General features: G+C 44.9%; 1 protein-coding gene across 6 annotated transcripts in view; it reads left to right on the forward strand.

Moving 5' to 3' along the window:
- EML4 (EMAP like 4) overlaps positions 1-18,036 on the forward strand; it is a 154,321-nt gene that overhangs the window by 104,059 nt on the left and 32,226 nt on the right. For 4 of the 6 annotated variants that reach the window (XM_073553443.1, XM_073553447.1, XM_073553446.1 and 1 more), the window contains 6 exons: positions 2,942-3,070; positions 4,636-4,661; positions 4,974-5,006; positions 9,807-9,930; positions 16,339-16,488; positions 17,213-17,282. In XM_073553443.1, the coding sequence (XP_073409544.1) occupies positions 2,942-3,070; positions 4,636-4,661; positions 4,974-5,006; positions 9,807-9,930; positions 16,339-16,488; positions 17,213-17,282 (532 nt within the window). The remainder of the gene's footprint in view (positions 1-2,941; positions 3,071-4,635; positions 4,662-4,973; positions 5,007-9,806; positions 9,931-16,338; positions 16,489-17,212; positions 17,283-18,036) is intronic. The other 2 variants (XM_073553444.1, XM_073553448.1) reach the window with 1 other exon arrangement.

Raw genomic sequence — 18,036 nt, forward strand, 5'->3', positions numbered from 1 at the left:
AATTTGGCGCAACATAGTGGCTTGCCCTTCTTTAGAAATGTACTTGTCAGACACACTGGCTCTATTGATAAATTTGGGTGAGCATAGCCATGCCAATTTTGGCAGAGCTGCTTGAAGTTGGCATGAAAAAAGCCAAAAATTGCGTAAAAAAATTTTGGCAACTCAACAATTTTTTTTTTTTTTATAACTTTTCAAAGTGTTACTCCAGTTTTGTGATAAATACATTAATGAATTGTCCCCCTATATGCCATCTGTCTCAGCCTCTCTGCTCCCAATCCTATACATGGGAATTTCCATACAGACTGTTAGAATATTCTGTACAGATCTTTGAGCAGCAGTAAAAAGCAGCTTTTAAAGGGAATCTGTCACCTGGTTTTGGCGGGCTATTTAAATTAGGTCTGTCCGATGGGCGGTGTTTCGTATCTTTGCCGCCTCCCCATCTTTGGTCGCTGTCCGCAGTTTTTTCATGAATAGGAGTAGGTGTCCGCCATCTTTCGCGCATGCGCTAAGCATTCTTGGCTCGAGCACATGCAGTATGCTTTGCCCAACTGCAGGCAAAGCCAAAAAGCCTTACGGCGCATGCGCTGGTTACCTATGCCCCGGAACACAGCAAAATACTTGCATGCGCAGTAAGGCTTTTCGGCTTTGCCCGCAGTTGGGCAAAGCATACTGCGCGTGCGCGAGCCAAGAATGCTTGGCGCACGCGCGAAAGATGGCGGTCACCTACTCCTATTTATGAAAAAACTGTGGACGGCGACCAAGGATGGGGAGGCGGCAAAGAATGTTTGGGAGAAAAGGAAGCAAAATCCGGTAATGAAGTGCAGTGCCTTGCGAAAGTTTTCGGCCCCCTGGAACTTTTCAACCTTTTCCCACATATGCTTCAAACATAAAGATACCAAATGTAAATTTTTGTTGAAGAATAAACAACAAGTGGGACACAATTGTGAAGTTGAACAAAATTTATTGGTTACCGTATTTTTTGGTCTATAAGACGCACCGGACCAGAAGACGCACCCCAATTTTCAGAAGGAAAATAGGGAAAAAAAGTGTCAAATGGGGGTCCGTCTTACAGTCCGAATTCAGCTTACCTGGGAAGGGATCCGGCACAAGTGGAGGAGTGGTCACAGGGGTCATTCAGTGGTCCAGGCTTGTGCGGTGGCGGCTGGGGCGGCTGCGGCAGGTGGGCTCTGTGGGGTGAGGGTGGCGGCTCTCTATGCTCCGATGCAGGGGTGGCGGCTCCGCCGGCATTTCCTCCAAGCCCGGAGGCCCCCGCACATGCCTTGCTGGCCGCCACCATGTTGCGGTGGCCTCAGGGGACATGGACGCCGGGAAGATGGCCGCCAGTCTGGGGACGGCGCATGCGCAGGTTCAGATCTCGTTCCGAGATCTCTGGGGACGAGATCTCGTTGCCGAGATTTGAATCTCGTCCCCCGAGATCTCGCCGGACGAGATCTGAACCTGCGCATGCGCCGGACCGGCGTCCATGTTCCCGGAGGCCACCGCAACATGGCGGCGGCCAGCAAGGGATGTGCGGGGGGGGCCTCTGGGCTTGGAGGAAATGCCGGCGGAGCCGCCACCCCTGCACCAGAGCACAGAGAGCTGCTACCCCTGCATCGGAGCACAGCCCGCTGCCACCACCGCACTACAGAGCCCCCGAACCAGCCTCGGGGGTTAGTACATTGCGACCATAAGACGCACCCCCCCACTTTCCCCAAAAAATTTTGGGGAAAAAAAGAGCGTCTTATGGTCCGAAAAATACGGTATTTTAAATTTTTGTGGAAATTTAAAATACTGAAAAGTGGGGTGTGCAATATTATTAGGCCCCTTTACTTTCAGTGCAGCAAACTCACTCCACAAGTTCATTGTGGATCTCTGAATGATCCAATGTTGTCCTAAATGACTAATGATAGATATAATCCACCGGTGTGTAATCAAGTCTCCATATAAATGCACCTGCTCTGTGATAGTCTCATGGTTCTGTTTGAAGCACAGAGAGCATCATGAGGACCAAGGAACACAACAGGCAGGTTCGTGATACTGTTGTGGAGAAGTTTAAAGCCCGATTTGGATACAAAATGATTTCCAAAACTTTAAACATGCCAAGGAGCACTGTGCAAGCGATCACATTGAAAAAATAAAGCAAAATCTACGATGGAATGGTTCACAAATGTATCCAGGTGCTAGAATGGCCAAGTCACAGTCCAGACCTGAATCCAATCGAGAATCTGTGGAAAGAGCTGGAAACTGCCGTTCACAAACGATCTCCATCCAACCTCACTGAGCTCGAGCTGTTTGCCAAGGAAGAACGGGCAAGAATTTCAGTCTCTCGATGTTCAAAACTGATAGAGACATACCCCAAGCGACTTGCAGCTGTAGTTGCAGCAAAAGGTGGCGCAACAAAGTATTAAGTTAAAGAGGCTGAATAATATTGCACGCCCCACTTTTCAGTTTTTGAATTTCCACAAAAATTTAAAATAACCAATAAATTTCGTTCAACTTCACAATTGTGTCCCACTTGTTGATTCTTCACCAAAAATTTACATTTGGTATCTTTGTTTGAAGCAAGATATGTGGGAAAAGGTTGAAAAGTTCCAGGGGGCCGAATACTTTCGCTAGGCACTGTATATCACAAAAATCTAGAACTTTGCAGTGCCTGGAGGGTAATTAAAGTTTTTAGTTACTCTTTGAGCCACCCCTCCGTGTCTCCACAGGACTGGAGACGATTCCTTGTCAGGGGCATTGCTGTGGGTCTTGGGGCTTACTCCGATATTTCTGTGCTTTGCTATGTTCACAACTCCTCTGCATGGATTTCTTGTAACCAGCTGTTTCCTTTTCTAGCACAGCCTTTATTAACCCACGTTCTAATCCGTCCACCTTACAGAAATTGCTTAAAAAAATTAATTTATTTTGTTTTTTTTGTTTTTTTTTTTTTTTCTCTCAGTGTAAAGCGAACCCCCACCGTAGACAAATCGCACCACACGTGGGACAGTTCAGATGACAGTCGAAACAGGCTCATGAGGGTGCCTTCTGCGCCAAAATTAATTTCAAAGTCGAGCAAACCGTCCGACAAGTAAGTATTAGTTAGGAAAGTTGGAGAAATGAAAAAAAGTTATTAAACTAGGTCATCGCTCAGTGCCACCGTTTCTCCTTTTCGAGAAGAGTTCCCCAAAGTGTGGATTTGTGTGTTGTAGAGGGCGGGTAACCTCTATTCCCAGGGAATATGAACATCGTGGACAGAGCTCCAGCCTTTTTTACGTGAAATGGGTTTGACACATGATGGTCCACTGAATTTTTTTAAAACCTGCGGCAGAAATCCAAAGCGTATACTCCGCCACAGGTTGATTAATCTGCTTTTCATTCAATGGGTTAATCCACCGCCTCTCCTATACATTATGACGAACACGCTGTGTGTTTATTATTCAGTGCAGATTTTTTTTCTAGTTCTCGAGAGGATCAGTAAAGGGGGTTATGCAGGTTTGCACGAAAATCTACAGTTAATTTGTGATTGCAGACTTGTGAATCTTCGCAATGTGCACTGTGCAGGCTGTCGGGATTCTCCGGTGGTAGCGGCGAGACTGGATGGTAATGAGACATACTTCCAGCCACAGTCCCGACTAGACGTGCATGATGAATTGAGCAAGGCTTCACACGTCTAGTCGGAATGTGGCTGGAGAATGCATATCGCATACTTGTGGTCACACGATTGCTCAGTCTAGCGGTCAACACAGAAAATCCTGACAGCATGCAATGTTCACACTGTGAGGATTCACAAGTCAATGACTGCAGGTTTTCGGGCCGAACCTGGACAATGCTGTTAAGTACCAATTTCATGTGCGTTAGCGACGGAATGGCCGTGAATTCTGCAAAGTTTTAGGCAAAAAAACCCCCACACCACTTTGTTCTGTCACTTTTGTCAATTGGCTTTGTAAGGTATTTTCATCGCCCCCCCCCATTGAAGCAGAGGGGTCTTTTATTAAAAAAAAAAAAAAAAAAAAAAAGGGAAAAAAACCGCAGCTAAACAAGCAGATTCCTGCCCAAATTAGCGGGGTTGATTCTGTATAACGAGTAGATTGACACCCGTTTAAAAGCAGTTTTTTTAGGAACCTGCATGGGATGGTTTTTCAGTCCACATACCTCTTCCCTGTGTTCATGAGGAGGTACAGGGCTTACTGCTATTTTGATACCAACATAAAAGATGCGATCAGCTGACCAATGAGCGATTTTGTCTTTTACGGCAGCTGATTGCTGCCATGTTTACATGCCCTTAAGATGGGGAGCAAGATTTCTCGGGAACCCTTGTTTTCCAACTCGTAGCCTGCATAAAGGCACGATATGGCGGTAGACATGATGGCACCTCTTTGATAATGAAGAGAATGGTCAGTTGACAGTGGCTCATGAAAGGGGTAAAACGATTTTGCCTTTCTCCGTTCTGACCCATCATATAACCACTAAGCAGCCCCTGGGACGGTCGGCGTCCGCTGTGCTTATTTGTGGGTAGCAGTCTCTCGATTTCACGCTTTCTCCCTCCGCTCACTGAAGGTATCCGTCACATCCTCTCGCTCACTTCTTCAGGCTGCTCCCAGCTGCTTTACCTTGTCATACATTCATGTAATGCCCAATTATTTTTGTTTTCAGGAATAAAGATTTTGTCGTCAGCCCAGGTAAAAACCCAAACTCCGACTGTGCAGTTCTTTATTTTTTTTACACCATTGTGGTTCCTTATTTTCTCGAGATTCTGTTTATGCAACTTAAACAAGCAGCATCACGTTTCTTTAGTTTTTCTTTTTTTTTCTCTCTTCTGCCATAAGACACGTTGTAACACACGGCTAACATAACTCATATGTGTGTTTTCTATTTTAATTGTTCATTTTCGACATAAGTACAAAAAGAGTAGCCGCACGATTACATGCTAAGCAGACTGCAGCAGCGCTGACTTGATCTTTTAAGTTGTTTTACTTCTGTCTCAAAACCAGCAAAAATGTCGACAAGAGAAAAAAACAGCCAAGGTAAGATTCAGCCCTAGACTACGCGGCTTGGCCCTTTGCCTCTTTCTTATCCTTCTTGATCTTGCTGCTTTTTCTTTCTTTTTTCTGCATCTAATTTGGAAATCTCTCTGGCATGGAGACTTTGATTAGCGCTATCTATTACCTAAGTGATCCCGTCCATTCCCTGGTCATCTCGTTCTCACTTCTTCCTGACACATCTGTTTTAGTACATAATATTGTGAAGGATTTTTGTCTGGTTTTACTGATCCTCTTAAGTTCTACATTTCCAGGAGGAATAACAGAGGGTTGTCATTCCTAGGTCTATTTTTTTTTTTTTTTTTCTTCTTAGCCTTATTGAAGAACTTTTTATAGATTGGACATTGGGGCCGACTTGGTTTGCAAATTGGTGAAAATGGTTTGCATCTTTACTTGAAAAATTAAGCAGCCCAAAACTGCACCAGACTTAAAGGGGTTGTTTAATTAAATATGGTGGATACTGACCACCTGCACCAGCATCTGTGCCACTGTTCTCTGAGATAGCCGTGACTTCATGTATCACGTGCTCACTGTAGCCAATGAGTGGCCGCTTGTCACCTGCAACCTTTGCTTCCTTCTTCAGGGCCGACATCCACTCTGATGGAATATTGATGGTCAATGCTCTTCTGTTGTGCTCCAAGTCGCCCACAGAGACCCGGAGTTAAACTGTAAAATTGTAACTGCCACCACTAGAGGGAGCTCACTGCAGGCAGTTCATACTTTGATTTTTCTAATATACCAGTATGCGCTTCTTTCCACACCTCCCTCTAGTGGTGACTATAAACCATCACATTTTTATTAAAAAAAAAAAATTCTATGAAGGTGTTTTTTTAATAGATGTGTAATATAATATTAGTTTCTGACCATCATGATAAAGTGTTTTTTTTTTTTTTTTTTTTTTTTTTTTTTAATAAGTATAACATCTTGGTGCAGGAGTCAGGACCTACATGGTGGTGAAAGGTGGATAGTTTCAAAAAGTCACATCAGTGTCCAGAAATGTGAACCTTATTCGTATCAGGAAGTTGGCTGGTTTTTAGTAGTCCAAACAAATTTCCAGAAGTCTCCTTCATATTAATGCAGACGTGTCTGTGCATGGCCGTTTTTAAGCTGAGAACAAGGGATGTGCCTGGGCATTTATGGGGTCAGGGCTCGAGCTTTCTGCCTCTTTCTCATTAGATGACCTCGTTATAGTACCAGAATAAAGCCACGTTCAGTATTTGGTCAGTATTTTACATCAGTATTTGTAAGCCGAATCCAGGAGTGGGTGATAAATACAGGAGTGGTGGCGAGTTTCTATTGTACTTTTTTCCTCTGATTGTTCCTCTCCTGGTATTGTCTTACAAACACTGATGGAAACTACTGACCAAATACTGACCGTGTGATTGAGGCCTAATGGCAGCGATAGAACGCCACACTCAAAGCTAACCAAGTGTTTTGCATGTTCTTGTACAGTCCGGATATAAAGGAAAACTCTCCCTTTCATAGATGACCATTGCTGTTACTGTTCTGGCTTCCTGCTGGCTTCACTGACAGAAACTAAACAACCTTCATATATTCTGCCTTCATTTTATTTCTAAAAATTAACCTAAAATCTGCTTTTCTATCTTCCTCCTGCAAACTCTGCTGTAGCATGCAATCTCTGATCTGTGCATGCCTTTATATGCATGTCCAGTGGTATCCATTGTGAAAGCTCATACTGGCGAAAGCTGACCGATCAGTGGTGGGAGTTTTGTCTAAGCGGTGCTTTTGACATTTGTTTTTTTATTTTACACTTTTTTTTTGTAATTTTTTTTTTGCTGTAATGCCTAAGCTGCATGGACAGTTTTTTTTTTTTTTTTAGTTCCTTTAGACTGTGATAATAGAATTAGTAGAGATCAATCTCCTACTAGATTACTACGAATGTGCGTTTGACCTATAGATCTCCTAGGGCACCTCTTGGTCGTAATATATTGCGTAGAGTGTGATTCTTGGTGTGGTTTTTTTTTTGTTTTTTTTTTTAAATTCTGTTTTCCACTTATTAAGCGAAAAGCCAGTTTGTAAATCTTGTGAATCCTGGGAGTAAATAACGCCGCCAATTTTAAGATAAAGGCAATTGTACAACTTGGTGGTTTTGACCGTTTTTGGATATACTAGTTGCCCTTTGAGCAAAAAAAAAAAAAAAAAAGGGTATCGAGAGAGTGACACTTTAATTTCACAACTTTAAAAAATTACTCCTGTAGATAGATGTTGGACTTAGACTTGTACGGTAAAGAAAATGTTAATGGTGGGGCCACAAGTTCGTTTTTTACTTTTTTTTTTTTTTTTTTTTATATTTATGTACATTTTTTCCAAAATTGTGTCTAATACGAAGTAGGGGTTCCTCTGGCGTGTAAAATTTCCACATTTAAAAGGGGTTGCCGAGTGGCTAAAATTTATTTTCCAATGGGCTTGGATTGAAAAAAAATAAAAGAAACAACACTTTCTCTCGATTTCTCCCCCTTCCCGCCGCTCATGTTTTGTCACTTACCCAGTTCTCATGATTGTCTGCTTCCTAGTGTGTCTTGACACAGTAGGAAATCTGTGCTCAGCCAATCACAAGCTGAAGCATGTCACTGCAGCAAACGGTGATTGGCTGAGCGAACATCTCCGGAATGTTGAGATGGAACCAGGAAGTAAAGACCAGCGGGAAGTGGAGAAGTTGGAGATCAATGAGGATGAATTCCTGTTTTGTTTGTTTTTTTTTTATCTATAATAAACATCCCTCCACTTTGAGCTTTTGGAAAAATTCTTCTTCTCCTTTTTACCAATTTGCAGACTATTTGATTCTCTGTATCAGCTTTGATTTGCATCAGATTACTTGTCGATACGAGCGTGTCCTCTTTGATCAATAATTGATGCGGCTATACGGCTCTATATCCTTTCTTTGTAGTCTTCGCCTCAATGTTGGTGACGTTGAGCTAAAATTTGAGAACGGAAATCTTCTATTGCTGGATCAGAGCCATCCTGCTCATTTCTGTTTTGTCTGTTTCTGAAGTCGCGTTTGCAGATTCCATCATAACCGCAAACCTTTTTTTATGTTCCCGGTAAACGTACAATTTCCCTTTTTGATTATTAAGCCTACATAGTCTCTTCTGTATGGTAGCTGTTTCATGCTATAAACACACCTGAGAATAGGGACGTTCTGCTCTATATATATCAATACAGAAAAGTAGCACAAAGCTGAAGTTTTGTCATGGTCTAAAAAAAAAAAAATGTAACAGAGCAGTTTTGCATCTAATTACGGCATTGGCGGCCGTTTTGTAAACTTGGCTTTATTGCCATAGAATACCCGGGCACATATTCATATTTTCCAGCGGCATATATAGCACGTGTTAATAAGCGATGACTCGAATAACAGCCCGTGTTATACAGTATTACACTCCCCTCCTCCACTAATATATGGTTTTAATACCAGAAATATTCGCAGCGATTTGATTATATCTCCAGCCGCAAAGAATTTTACCAACATTTAGAAGCCATAAAACGTATTTATAATCTCTTGCCTCATATAGGGAGACATTAATAGGAAGGTTCCTTCATGCCTTTTATTATTCCTTATATTCGATAGTTTGTTTTTTTACCCCATGATTAGTTAAACAGAAGGCCCGTCCGTGCCAGCGCAAACCATTAAATACCAGTCACCGCTTATTTTCATACCAGAAGGGTCTTTATTTTTAGACTCTTACAAATGATATTCACTTTTCTAGAACACCCTTTAAAGGGGTTGGCGTGCTAGGCAGCTTACATGTTTGTACAACCGGGAATTACATTAATTTTTGTTTAGTTTGTGTCATTATAGAGTTTGGTCACTGTGTCTCCCAACAACAAGGACCTTGGTCCCACTGTAGAGACCAAGGTCCTGCAAACACTTTTTTGCCAAAATTCCATTTTCCCGCTCCACCCGGTCAAATTATGTCTGTCTTTGGCCACCTTCATCGGTTACGGAACCGATCACAAAGTGTTGCTGCATGGCCTATAAGTCTCTATATGCCGGCTTGGCTCTCTTCATAAAGAGTAACCATGATCCCTCTTAGAACCCCCCCAGTCAGAGGCCCAACCAAACCATCTCTCTTGCTTTGCGCTGAGGATGGGTAAAAATCCTGAAACGTGTCTGCAAATAGAGGGCGCCATCCTCCTTAAGGGTCAATATTGACTTTAAAGATTGCTGCTTCCAATAGATCAAGTACTCTTCCTCTCTGAAGAGACTATTTGCATAGTTTCTTAAAGCGTCTCTGCAGGAAAACGGAATCCTTTAAGGTTTTCCATCGTAATGTTTAGACCGGTGACATGGTCACTTTTACCTTTAGTGATCATTATAATCGAATACTGGAGTCTTGCCCCCTATCTCCACTTTCCCATTGAAGTCGCAGCATGCTCGGCCGAGCCTAGTGTACACGTGTATAAGGGGTCCCTCAAAATTCGCTGTCGGGCCCACCTCTGTTGAAGCAGAGCTTCTTACAAACAAACCTGAGACTCCAAATATTGACTGTATATTAAGTGTTTCTATTTAATTCCTGAAGAAAAATAATGAAAGTAGATGATCCAGTGCGCCGACTTGCTACTATTTCATGATAACTGCGATCCAGTCAGGCACGATGTGATGGAGAGCCTCATTTCCTGATCACCGCCGTGGTTCTAGAGCACCAGCGTGAAGAACTGCCGCTCTCTTCAGTAGTACCACCTTGTCCGATGGGCGACATTTAATTTTTTTTTTTTTTAATAAATCGACTGACCCCCATAGTGTCTATTCTTGTCTTGTTTCTGTAGAAGGAGAATACATTAAGATGTTTATGCGAGGCCGACCAATCACAATGTTCATTCCTTCGGACGTGGAAAACTATGAAGACATAAGAACAGAACTGCCACCCGAGAAATTAAAACTGGAGTGGGTGTATCCTTTCTTTGTGATAATCATGTTATGACACATAGTTCACTGCGTTCTCAGAACATTTTAGGTAAATTTTTTTATGTATAGAACTCTTCATGGCCTCCTTCAAGGTTTCAAGCAAGATTTCACACCACATACTACAACGCATGCTTGAAATTGATTTTTGCTTTATTACTATTGTCAGATTCAAGTTTTGTCACCATTATGGGTTTTTCTGTCATTAAACAAGGGGGGGGGGATACCAACAATTTTGACTGTGTGTATATAAGATGGATCTTGGATTTGATGAGGCTGATGCTGAATCTCCACCAACCATGTGGACAGCTCTAAGTGTATCTCCTCCTTCTGCGGCTGGAACTCCACCCAAACTTGATTGACATCTCTTCAGTGTCCCTCTTCCCAGCAGCTGAATCTCCTATGTAACCTGATCGATTTCCAGTGCCTCTCCTCCCTGCTGCCGTTGAATCTCCACCCACCTAGCTGGATTTTCGGCTCCTCAGTGTCCCTCCTCCCTGCGACTTTTTTTTTTCATTATGTAGCAGGAGTCATTGAGAGCTCCTTATATTACCAGGATCGTGCTGCGATTCTGACGTAGATAAGTATGCCAGCCTCATCAGGTGCGAGTCGTGTACTTGTTTGCATTGTTAAATGCAGTGACAAATTCCCTTTAGTGTTTTGTTCTTGCAGTATTGATCTGGTCTCAGTTGAGATTTAAAGTTGGTTTTAAATATGAATGGGACTTTTCAGCAAGTATTTGCGAAGGTAGAAAAGGTGTCATCATCCCCAAACTTTTGCGTTCCCTTTCACACAACTGGTTGCACCTATGGTTTGGTACCAGTCTGTTTAAATGAGAATGGCGCCACAGAAATGACTACACTTGTGAGTGTGATATCGTTGGTGTAGACTGTTTCTCTGTCCGGTGTCTTCAGAGTATTATTACTATTCCGCCTCTTCCTGCTGGCTGTGAATCCCAAGTGTTCTAACGATCAGCTTCTTAGATAATTGTAGAACTCGTACGCACACGACTAGGCGTCCGCAGGTAGTTTAAACTTGACAGACACTGCAGCTGTAGAAAGACCAGGAGAAACTATGCTGTTTTCTTCCAAAATCTTGTATTCGTTACAATGAACAGTAGGTAAAAAGGAGTAATCTGTTAAGGGCAGTACACATGCGTCTAGAGTAATGGCTGCTGTAGACTAAATAAGATTTTTGAAGAAAACAGCATAGTTTTCCCTTCACCCATGACAGCACACCTGAGATGGATCCGCCCTGCCAGGACTGGAACCTACTGAGATATAAGGGGCGGCACCTCTCACACGCTTCAGTTGGGTTCCTGTCCTGGAGGGAATCCCACTGTCAGCTGTGCCTGTCATGGGTAAAGGTCCCAGGCCCGTCCTGGCGCGGGAAGAACAGGGTGCCTTACCTGTAGCGCCAGCCGTCGGGTCCTGGAAGCACAGTCCCCAGTGATCCATGGGGCTCCGGGTTCGTGTGGGCGTGCGTGGCGGCTCCTGGAGGCTCCACCGCGCCTCCCTCCCCCCGCACATGCCCGCAGTCTCGCTCCCCCAGAGCACCTAGCGAGCGAGAGCCGCGGGCGTCTTCCGGCCGCTGACGTCAGCGGCGCAAGCGATCATGGGCGCGCCAGCTGATGTCAGCTAGGCAACGGTGTCATGGATCCGGGTGCGACGCGGTCGGCCGGCGGTCGCAGGGGGGAGGGGAGAAGACACCAGGATGAAGGTGGTATATTTAAACAGGAAGAGTGGCATAGTGGGCGGACAAACATGGAGTCAGAGCAGGAGTGATCACCGACTCTGCCTCCCTCCGGCCGCAAGCATGGAAGCCATTCAATCAGCAGTCGCCCCAGCCGCAGGTTGGGGGGACTCCTCAAGATTCAGAGAGCACAGATCTCGTGCTCCGACGCAGCCTCCGAGTCCGGTACCCTTGATTATGGGTGATGAGTGATCTTCGTGAATGCTAGCAATCTGTTAATAGGGGTTCCCTGTTGTATGTTTAACCCCGTAGGAAAAGCCTAAGAAAGCGGGGAGCAAGAAGAATAGGGATTGTGCCATATGTAAAAGCCCCCTAGCAAGAAACTGGCAGAAAGACCTCTGCGCCAGTTGCATCCAGCGAACCATGGCAGAAGAAGCGCCTAGTTTCGCAACCAACCTTATATCGGCCATTAGGTCAGAGATGGAAGATTCAATTAAGGCTTTGTTGAAAAAAGGGAAAAAAGAGTAGGAAGAATCCCCCTAGTTCCACGTCAGACTCCTCCTCGGCCTTATCTCAGACCGAACACACATCCTCCTCAGACAGTGACACGGGTGGTGTTTTCCAGTAGAAGACATGGATGCTCTCCTCAAGGCCATCAGGGCAACGATGGGCCTAAAGGAAGAAAAAACTGCTAAATCCCTGGAGGATGTCATGTTTGGGGGACTACAAGAGAAGAAAAAACGGACCTTTCCAGTTAATGAAAAGGTCCAAGCACTCATTGAGAGAGAATGGAGGAAACCCGATAGATCAGGGGCTCTTCCCTCCTCCGCTAAGAAACGATACCCCTTTGAGCACAAGGACGCAGAAATATGGGACAAGGTCCCAAAGATCGACACAGCGGTGTCCAGGTCTTCCAAAAAATCAGCTCTGCCCTTGGAAGACTCGGGCATGGGAAGCAACAGCAGGAGGATTGAAGCCAGCAATAGCGGGCACCTGCACGGCACGTTCCCTAATGATTTGGCTGCAGCAGTTAGAAGAGAGACTAGCGTCAAAAGTCCCAAGAGAAAAAATATTGGCAGATATGTATCTTCTGCATGGGGCAGCAGCTTTTTTGGCGGACTCTGAGGTTGACAGCTAGGGCGGCAGGATTATCAAATACCGCTACATGCGCGTTTGTGGCTTAAAGGCTGTCCAGGTGACCTACAGTCTAAAGCTAAACTGTGCTCTCTCCCCTGCGATGGTCGTTTTTTATTCGGGAAAAATTTAGATGATATCTTCGAGAAAGCAAGCGATAGAAGGAAAGGCTTTTCCAGATTCCTGGCAGATCAGAGAATGCCGCCCTTTCGGAGAGGAAGATTCAACAGGGGTCGTCCTCCGGCCGATAGAAGAAGATGGGAAGATAAAAGATAAAAGGAGTCCGGGTTTGTTTGGTGGAGGCACCTCCACTTCACCTTCCCCTTTTTTCGCCAGCCAAGAGCAACGTTTGTCGTTACCCCTATCAGGAAAGCGATCGAAAAGCAGCTGGCCTTAGAAGCAGAAATCCTGAACTTGGTAGACAAGCAGGTCCTTTCCGAAGTCCCGAACATACAGGAGGGAATGGGGTTCTATTCCCCCCTTTTTCTGATAAAAAAAAAAGAAAACAGATCAGTCGTTAAGGACAATCCTAAACCTCAGAGGCCTCAATCGGTGGATAAAAAATCAGACCTTCAAGATGGAATCGGTAGCTGCAGCCATAAAACTGCTACATCAAGATTGTTTTATGGCCGTAGTCGATTTAAAGGATGCATACTATCACATCCCCATCCACCCAGGTTATCAAAAATACTTAAGTCGTAGCGGAGGTGACAGCCTTCCTCTGAATTCACGATAGTCATAATACCTTATTTGGATGATTTCCTAATAGTGGGCAGCTCAGAAGACCACTGTACGGCACAGTTGAGTCGGGTGACCGACACCCTACAGGAACTAGGGTGGATGATAAATTTCAAAATATCGAGACTACAGCCCCTAAGATAACAGACCTTTCTAGGATTTATCCTGGATTCAGAGCAGCAAGCTTGTCTGCTACCGGATACCAAGATAGAAAAGGTGGAGAAAGTGACCTTGGCTGCCCGAGACCAACCTCATATGACATTGAGAAACGCGATGTCTCTAGTAGATACCCTGACGTCCTGTATTCCAGCGGTCAGGTGGGCTCCATTTCACACCCGACAGCTTCAGGGGGAGATTCTGTCAGCACAAAGATCGCTGAGAGGGCGTTTAGAAGGAAGACTGGAGCTTTCCTTAGAGGTCAGAGACTCTCTCAACTGGTGGCTAGACAGGACAAACTTGGCTTCAGGAATGCCTTGGGACAGACAGACAACCGATATAATACTAACAGACGTGAGCTCCTTGGGTTGGGGGGCACACCTAAGGCGTCATGTGGCCCAGGGTTCCTGGAGGCCTCGAGATGGGTGCATCTTCCAACCTGAGAGAACTGTGGGCAGTGAACAAGGCCCTGAGCCACTTTATTCCCTTACTCAGGGGCAGCAATGTCCGGATCATGTCAGGCAACAAAGTAACAGTGGCGTACATCAATCACCAGGGGGGTACAAGATCACACTCCCTAATGAAGGCAGCCAGCGACATTTTGTACAGAGCGGAACAGCACCTACACTCTCTAACAGCATTGCACATAAAGGGGGCAGAAAATATAGAGGCTGTTTTCCTGAGCCGCAATACTCTGAGGCAAGGAGAATGGGCTCTAAATCGGTCTGTTTTTCAAAAAATACAGCTTTGGGGGAAACCAGTGATAGACCTCTTTGCCAACAAAAACAACAAGCAAGTAGAGGTTTTGCTCACTAAACCCAAGGGAAAAACCTTGGGCAGTGGATGCATTGCAGATTCCGTGGGACTTCAGACTAGCCTATGCGTCCCCCCCCCCCCCCCCAGTGGCCCTGATCCCAACAGTAGTCAGAAAGATCAGGAACGATCGAGCCAGGGTGATCCTAATAGCCCCATTTTGGCCAAAAAGGCCCTGGTTCGCTCTGCTACGAATGATGTCCCTCTCAGATCCATGGGTTCTGCCAGAAATCCCGGACCTACTAGCTCAAGGTCCAATATTCCACGCTCAGGTCAAGGGATTCCATCTGACTGTGTGGAATTTGAAAGGTTGCTTCTAAGGGATAGAGGGTTCTGTCCCGGGTTGGTGGCCACTCTGCTAAAGAGTAGGAAGCCAGTGGCGACTAATATCTACGGCAGAACATGGAATAAATTCCTGCAATTCCTAGGTAAGCCGTTAGCACAAGAACCCCTGAATAGTGCCATCTTGGAATTTTTACAATCCGGATTGCAGCTGGGGTTAGCGGTAAACACTCTTAAAGTTCAAGTATCTGCACTAGGTGCGCTCTATAACTGCAACTTGGCAGCAAATAGATGGGTTGCCAGATTTATCAAATCCTGCCATAGGTCTAGGCCTATCCCAATAGCCCCATGGGATTTAAACCTGGTACTAGAGGCCCTTACAAAAGAACCATATGAGCCTATACAACAACTACCCATAAAATATCTTACCCTAAAAACGATAATTTTAGTGGCCCTTACATCGGCCTGTAGAGTAAGCGACTTGCAGGCTCTCTGTGAATCCACCCTATACACAAAGTTTTCAGGACAGGGTGGTATTAAAAACTGAACCCGCTTATCTACCTAAGGTAGTATCAGATTTCCATCGAAGTCAGGAAATTATCCTTCCATCTTTTTGCGAAAATCCAAAGAATCCAGGGGAGGAAAAATTCCATAATTTGGACGGTAAGAGAGCCCTGCTAAAATATATATCTGTTACTAGCCAGTGGAGGAGGTCCCAGTCCCTATTTGTAGCTTTTCAGGGTACCAGGAAAGGCTATGGGGTTTCAAAAGGGACTATTGCCAGATGGATTAGGGAGGCCTTTAGTGTAGCCTACTCAGTTAGTGGTGTTCCGATTCCTGATGGCATAAAGGCTCATTCCACCAGAGCCGTGGCGACCTCCTGGGCTGAAAAGGCAGAGGTATCGATTGAACAAATTTGTAAGGCTGCTACCTGGGCCTCACCTTCAACCACCTTTAAGCATTATAGATTAAACCTATCCTCCCCGGCTGACTTAACCTTTGGTAGAAGGGTGCTACAAGCGGTGGTCCCTCCCTAAGGTGTTTCGAAGTCTCCAAAAATCTCTCAGGTGTGCTGTCATGGGTGAAGGGAAAACCACCGTGGTTACTTACTGGTAGTCGGTTTTTCCGGAACCCATGACAGCACCCGTATATTCTCTTCCCCCCCCTTTTTCACCGTATGTGCGTGCGATTAGTAGGGTGCATTTGTGTGATGTGGTGTTGGATTAACATGTAACTAACTGGGAAGTCCTCTCGTGCTCTGTAACCAACTGAAGTGGGTGAGAGGTGCCGCCCCTTATATCTCAGTAGGTTCTTGTCCTGGCGGGGCGGATCCCTCTCAGGTGTGCTGTCATGGGTTCCGAAAAAACCGGCTACCGGTAAGTAACCATGGTGGTTTCTCCTGGTCTTTCTACAGCTGCAGTGTCGGTCGAGTTTAAGCTACCTGCAGACGACTGGTGGTGTGCGTACGAGTTATACAATTATCTAAGAAGCTGATAGTTAAAACACTTGGGATTCACAGCCATCAGGAAGAGGCAGAATATTCACCTTCTGATTTGTCTTCACCTTAACCAAGCGCGTTAGATACGGTTATCGTGGTAGAGACTGTCGCGCTAATGTCTACCTCCTCCCTACCGGGGAAATTGTATACTTCATAGCGTCTGTTGTTGTACTGTTCAACTACGAGGAGAGAACGCAGCGGCATTATCTGGGTCACACAGATTGCGTCAAATGGTAAGATGTACTTTTTATTTATTTTTTTTTATTTTGTCATTCCGTTCATTCCCTATGGGGCTGCCAAACCACGGGTAGGATGAATTGTCTGCCTGCGGTACTGCAGCCGTGTATGATAGTTTCAGAGAAAATTTAATTTGAAAAGCTTTTCCCCTCCCCGATCCCCATGACGGCCAAGTCTTCCTACATCTTGAGGAGTGGCGCAAGAGACCAGCTCACCCGAATGGAGGCTTCTAGGTGGATTCTGCCAACCCTGCCCAATGTAGCCAAAGACTAAACATTAGTGTTGGGATAAGGTGTTAGGGGGGAATACTAGGCATCTGGTCATTAAGGGCCAAAACGCTTTAAACATTGAAGGAGTACAAGTTTAGGAAAACATGGCTGCTTTTTACCCTGATACCTGTCCAGGGGTTTTGTTTGGTTTTGCAGCTCGGCTCTAGGAAACGTAATGGCGCTTCGCTGCGATACCACACACAGCCTGTGTACAGAGGTGGCGCTGTTTTAGGAAGAAAAACCGCTATGATTCTTAGACTGGGACTTTACTAAAGGGATTGTTCAAGTAGGAAGTATAACTGCTGACTTTGTAAGAAGGACGTACAAGTTTGTGGTGTTCTTAGTTTAATGGAGATGTCGCATGAACATGAAACATGACATAGCAGACATTTGTTCTTGCAAAGACCATTCTGTCAATGTTGATCTTTTTGTCTTTTATTGCCCGGTGCAGTATCGCCCTCCATCCAGACAAAATCCGAATTGCTACTGGACAGATTGCCGGAGTGGACAAGGATGGGAGGGTAAAGGCCACCTTTTTACCTTTGTATTGTAATGATGTTTTGTTTTTGTATAGTGCAGCAAATGGTTTATTAGATTATCATAACTGTAATCATAAAGTTCTCCACCTTTTTCATTTCATCCACTTGGTTAATAGTTTTTTTTAATTCTCTGATTTTATATATAAAAAAACCCTTATGGAATAAATCAATACTTTCATGACTTAATAGGCCCTGGATTTTTTTTTTTTTAAGTTCTTTTAGATAATTAACCTAGTGAACCTATAAAAACAAGTTAAAAAACCTTAGAGGCTGTCCAGTGAAAACAAGTTACCACCTATCCAAAGGATGGATGATAACTTGTTGGCTGGAGCTCTGACTACTGGGACCCTCCCCGATAGGTAAAATGTGGAACTCTTATTCCTGTTACAAAATAGTCACCCAACTACCATTCCATTCATGCTCTGAGACTGCTAGAAAAAGCTGAGTGCAGCATTTCGCCACTCCATTCACTCCCTATGGGGCTGCCTTCAAGCATGCACTCCACCACACCATTCACTACCTATGGGGCTGCCTTCAAGCATGCACTCCATTCACTGCTTATGGGGCTGCCATGAAGCATGCACTCCACTACTCCATTCACTCCCTATGGGGCTGCCATGAAGCATACACTCCGCCACTCCATTCATTCCCTTCAGGGCTGCCATGGAACATTCACTCCGCCACCCTATTCATTCCCTATGGGGCTGCTGTCAAGCATGCATTCCGCCACTCTCAG

Source organism: Dendrobates tinctorius, unplaced genomic scaffold (assembly GCF_039654945.1).
Source record: "Dendrobates tinctorius isolate UK_male_01 unplaced genomic scaffold, ASM3965494v1 ptg000201l, whole genome shotgun sequence".
Classification (NCBI taxonomy): Eukaryota; Metazoa; Chordata; class Amphibia; order Anura; family Dendrobatidae; genus Dendrobates; species Dendrobates tinctorius.